General features: G+C 41.9%; 1 protein-coding gene across 1 annotated transcript; it reads right to left on the minus strand.

The window, feature by feature from the left end:
- Window positions 1-2,977: 2,977 nt before the first annotated feature.
- On the minus strand, window positions 2,978-4,339 carry LOC135018264 (paraneoplastic antigen Ma3 homolog). The gene has a single exon (XM_063953006.1). It carries the CDS (start codon window positions 4,337-4,339, stop codon window positions 2,978-2,980), a length of 1,362 nt encoding a protein of 453 aa, XP_063809076.1.
- Window positions 4,340-6,031: the final 1,692 nt, after the last annotated feature.

The following is a 6,031-nucleotide window of genomic DNA, read 5'->3' on the forward strand; positions in this document are numbered from 1 at the left end:
GATGGTGTTTTTTCTTCAAAGTGTCATCTCGGTAATTTACTAAACTAAAATTAGATAAACATTAACATTTTGTTTTTCTATGTGTTTTCAGAATATGTATTTACAGTAAAATCTTACCTGCATTGCCACCATCTGCATCTCTTGGCAGTGTGGGATGTGGCCTGGCTGTGCTGCTTCTCTTTCGTACTGTAGAAATATGAAGAATGTCCTTATGAACATACTATTTTGTTGATATGTTTATGCAAATTCCTTATTGTGATGTAAACATATGTGGAACCTGATGAGAAGTAAACTAAACTATGCTTGTGCTTTTCTGCCTGACTTCATTGGGTGTGTATACTTTAAATAAGAAACAATTTCACCAAACAATACATACACAAAGGCGCATAATGCACAATATTATACTACTTAAAACCCAAACGTCGTAGCTTGACACAACCACAATATTGCACGCTAAGTTACCAATTTTTGATGCTAACAACAAAACACTACCCACAAATATCTGCACAAAATTGTAAACACCAAATCCAAATATGCATGAAAAATCACATCAACCACACAAATGACAACCCAGAACAACACACAATAAACATAAGTCCATTGAAATTGTTTAAAAAAAAACCCCATAAAACACATTAATCACACTTCTTTAAAATACACCTACAAACATTTACTTTTGAAATAAGACACCAGAAAAAGGCCAAGGCAACCAGAAAAATTGACAATACAAAGGATAAAAACATACATAATTGAGATTAACACTACATCAGGCCTGGCCAACCTGTGGCTCTCCAGATGTAGTGAAACTACACATCCCAGCATGCCCTGCCACAGTTTTAGCATTCCCTAATAGCAAAACTGTGGCATGGCATGATGGGACTTGTAGTTTTACAACAGGTGGAGAGCCACAGGTTGGCCAGGCCTGCACTACATCACCAACACATTAGAAGAATGAACCAACTTACAATCACAATTAGCTAGAAGACATTTCAGACAACTAAGGACAAAGCACAGATGTTTACATTTTTAAAAACAAGACAAATAACTCACCATCCTGCCTTGGCCGATCCTAATCCCGGACATGAGTCGCACCAACCACTTCTGGCGGAATCAGAGTACGCACAGGCTCCTCCCAATCCTGATAAGACGCTCGGAAGTGGTGTCCACCCCCGGTTTGGCGGGCTGATTTAGCCTCCTTCGACATCTTAGCCATGACACGGCGCTTGCTGTCGTAGAATCGCTTACGACACGTGTCCTCGGTCCGCCTCACCACACCCTCACTATTAACAGCCGCAACGACCTTCCCCCACAGAACAGTCTTCCTGCGTGACGACACCTTTGCAGCATCATGGCCAAACAACTGTCGATGATGCCTCATCAGCTCCCGCACCAAAGCCATATTCTCAGCGTAGCTGAATTTAACATTGCGGCCCGTCTTTGTAGTGGTGCATGGCTGCGGAGCCACAACACCATCACTATCACTATTACTGGAGGCCGCAGCAGCAACCTCCCCCTCCTCCTCACTAACCTCCTCCACCTCACTCACCTCCTCCCTCTCACTCACCTCCTCTACCTCACTCACCTCCTCCCACTCACTCACCTCCTCCACCACACTTACCTCTGACTGGGACATAATCAGGACAAACAACAAATAACACTGAGAAAAAAAACAGTAAACACACTCCTCCTCCACTACCACTACACACCACACACACACACACACACACACACACACACTCACAAACAATGACAATAGATGTTAAAAAAAAAACAATGACAAAAAACTAGACAGACTTTTAAATGACTACACAACAAGTATGACAAGACTATTTACACACACAGTACAGCACTCAACAATCGAAAATAACCTCCTCAAATCCTCCACAAACTCCAAAAAACTCACCAACTCCTAACACACCTTCCTCTCACCTCTCCACTAGCTAAACCCGCGAGGTGCGGACGGTTTGGGGCGTTTTTATAGTAATGAGCACAGACACTCCTCCATCACGAATCATACCAATCATGGAAGAGTGACAAAAACGAAACGTAGAAAAAAAACGCGTCCGGGAACGGATAAACACTGCCGTAACCGAAATGTGACGCAGTCGTAAAAAAAACCTCATAACACGGCCGCAAAACCACTAAATCGGCCGCATTCTACCTTACAAAACCACGAATGACATCGACATCGGAAAACACGAAAAATACAAATACGACAGCTTAGTAAATGAGGCGTAAAAAATTCAAAAAGTTGCAAATTCACACATTCGATGTCATTCGTGATGAATCTCCCTCCAAATCGGCACAAATACGAATTTTAGTAAATATACCCCTTTGTATTTTATATGTAGATGTGCACACTGCTTATTGTATATTGTTTTGGTCCACAGTGTGTAACCATGGCGACCGGGGCCGGGCAGGTGACGTCACTTCCGGTGCGACGGGAAGCCCGCGGCCAGAAGTGTCAATGCGGGACGGCGGCCGAGAGTGCCTGGGGACACACTGGAGTGACACAAGGAGGGTAAGGTTGTTGGTATTTACCTATATATTGCACGATTTTGTTGTGTTTGGTTGTCTGAGGAAGGGGATTGTTGCACCAAAACATCATGATTAAAGTATGCCCTGCTGGCCTTTTTTCACCTAACTGGTTTTCTACAGTCTCTGAGTACCGCCCATACAAGGAATATATTAGTAGATGCATAACTGAGGGGAGGGCACCTGAGCAAGGTGTACGTAAGTCCGGAGTGCCAGGGACTTTTTGCTGATTTGAGATATATATATATATAGTCCAGAGTAGGAACCCGCACTCGAATGCTGACAAACTAACTGATTGGAGGGTGCCCTCAGCAAATGTAATAATGCAAAGGAAGACAGGAAGGCTGCGGCACTCCAAATGCAGAAAAATTGTATTAATTTAAAGAGTCATCACAGCACTGATTCAAGCAACGTTTCGGTACTTGCAGGTACCGTTATCAAGCTACATGCTGCTAAGTAGAATATCTCTGGACCGGTGGTAAAAAGGCATTCTTCCATTCCTCTCCATACCACTCACTGGGCATTCAAAGGATCTATGCCCTGGTTGTCCACAATTATAACAAAGTATAGTCCCACGACTACCACTTCCCCTTGTCCTTCCTCTGTTTGAGTCCGACGACCAGTAGGGCCTTGATGACGCTGTACTCTGTAAAGCAATCAATTGGTCTATTTTTTTATTTTGATCTTCCAACAACTTAATCAATCGATCATCCATAACAGTGGAGGTGGGGGCAGGGATAGCAGGTATAATAGCTTTGACTCTCTTAATAGTCTTGTCTCGATTCTCGATTTGTACTTCATCTAACTTGACCTCCTTCACAAGTTCTGTGAGACTTGGTGCTGGTCCTGATCGCCGGGTACACCGTAGTCTCTGTGCAACTGGATTAAGAGTGAGAGCTCCTTTCAGAACCTGTCGCATTCTGTTTTCATCTACCGCCTCCTTATCTATCCCCCCTTTCTCTACAATTTGATAAATCAATCTATCCACTCTATAAATATATTGAGTTAGAGTCTCCCCCGGTTCCTGATAGGTGCGATGTAATCTTGACATCAAATCCCCTACATCCTCCATGGTGCCATAAGAAAAATCCAAAGCCTCTAGATAATCCTTCAGAGTAGCTGTAGATTTACTCCTCCTTGTGGCTTGAATCACCCTCATAGCGGGTCCCCGAAGACTTTCCACTATACGCTGTCTTTTGATATGCTCGGGACATTGCCACTCTTCAGAGTGTTGAATGGCTGCCTCTCTCCAAGTATCGTAGGTTTCTTCACCCGCAGGCACAGGGGAAATACCCGAGAAAATCCTGAGTCTTCTATATCCCCCTTCATAATGCAATCTCTCCATCTGACTAACCATTTTATTCATCATTGTTTCCACCCCTTTCCCAGGAGATTCTTCCACATTCTCTGTCAGATCCTCCCCACTATTGATATGAAAACAGTCTCCTGCAGCAGTGGTATCATTTCCCATCTCTTCTCCTGGGGTGGCTGCTTCTTCCATACTTTCAGGCCACACTAGTTGAACTTTTCGCCCAGGGACATCTTCAACCACCACCATACGGGGTAGTAATGTGTTATCCAAAGGAAGTCTATTACTAAGTAAAATAGCGAAAGTTTCTCCCTCTTGTCCTTTCCATCGATCAACAGTACATGGTTGACTAATCCCATAAAGTTGCACAACAGCCCGAATGACTGCATCATCACTGGCTAATGAAAGTTTTCCAACTAGCCCAAAGCTGCATAAGGGTTCCACACCATTTTCTTTACACCACCTATAGATATCGGCGTTGGTAACTTCTTCCATGATGTATAGTTTCGGTATCAACCACTGAATCTTGGATATTTTAGAATCTCAGCAGTGCCTCCAAATGTAACCCCTATTTCACCTCACGGGGGTACTTAATACATATGACGGAGTGCCTCCACCCAAGCAGTGATAGTTCCAACCCAGGCTTGCTTGGGAAAGCTGATGCAAGTAGTGATATATTTACTGTCTCGTGTGGGTTGGTTAAGATGTTTAATTTACCTGTTGTATCTTCGTGTGTGTTTCAGGTTCAGATCTTCAGATGAATGAGACAACCTGTCCCTTGAAATGGTAAGTATTTATTAATAGAACTTTAATACCTTCTCATGTTCTTTTCTTCACAAAATAAACACTTCCTAACTTTAGATTCAGGTTACCTTACCAATTTTTATGGGCAATTGGAATCATTACTCACAAAACAAAGATATAATTTAACAACATATAGTCATATACATGAATTATTACCTGTTATACCATACAACAACTTAGTTTAACTAGAGTTATCAGATAGATTTTCAATACACTTACTATAAGTTTATCAGTCACACTGCAGTATCAAACTTATGTGTTGGGTATACCAGTTGGTTATCGTTGGTGCACTGTTGGGGCCCAGTTTTACCTTTTGTACTCCTGAGGTATTCTTCACTCAATGATAACTGGACTGGTGAGTATGGGACCTTAATACTAGAGTTACATATAATTGAACCCCATTTTGTACCTTTTCCAGGATAGTCTTTGTCAGGGTTATACTAGGATACTGTTTGGGAAGTATAAAGGGCCTATTGAGAGCCCAAGGATTATGTATCGGCAGGTTGATCGTACAGTTACAGGCGTCCCTATAATTAGATACCTAGGTACTTGTAGAATAATCCTCGTTATCACCGGGCAATGTGATTATTATGTTTTTACCACCTTCCTTATAATAGTCAGTGTGATTACTTGAAAATCTTCTACTCTTTATTCCACACTGGCCACCATAACTTGTGAATGGGAATTTCTCAATAGATCTCTATATCCCGTGGAAGTGATAAAGAACGACTCTAGGATCTTTCTCCCCCAACTACTTTAAGTAGAGACAAGCAAGTAGGATCCTTTCACCCTTAATGTAGTCCAATCCTTCAATTGAAAGGGATATTCACTTAGTAGACAGTGCAGAGCATACAATATAATCAATGGGGTAGTATAGAATTGCAGGGTACTTGGCACTGGAACTCATATAATCAGGGTTTTAGTAGTGGATGCAACTTATATGTGAATGCTTCCCTGTAGTCAATTATTACTTAATCTGCATAATGGGAATGCCATCCCTATCACACAAATGGTCCATTGCTTGTTTATTAACATTAGTAGAGGCTGTTCATTTTCGTCTAGTACTTCCCCTCAGTTAGAGAATTTATAAGAGGAGATCAGTCTTCCAGTTTGGTATAATGACTGTACTAGGTAATAATAGGGTTAGAAGGGTTCAGGATATATTCCACTCCCGTTGATTATACTTTCTGATAAGGGTCAGGTACTTTAATATAACTGTGACATTTAACCTTCTTAAGATTGTAGATTAGGTTTCCTTTCCATAACAAACAGCCACTATTCTTAGAACAGTCTTATAGTCATTCCCTCAGACTGGCTATTTTAATAATGGGAAATTCCCTTCCTTGCAATACTTCCATATTCGCACTCCCCTTCATTAGGAGG

This window comes from Pseudophryne corroboree, chromosome 2 (assembly GCF_028390025.1).
Source record: "Pseudophryne corroboree isolate aPseCor3 chromosome 2, aPseCor3.hap2, whole genome shotgun sequence".
NCBI lineage: Eukaryota > Metazoa > Chordata > Amphibia > Anura > Myobatrachidae > Pseudophryne > Pseudophryne corroboree.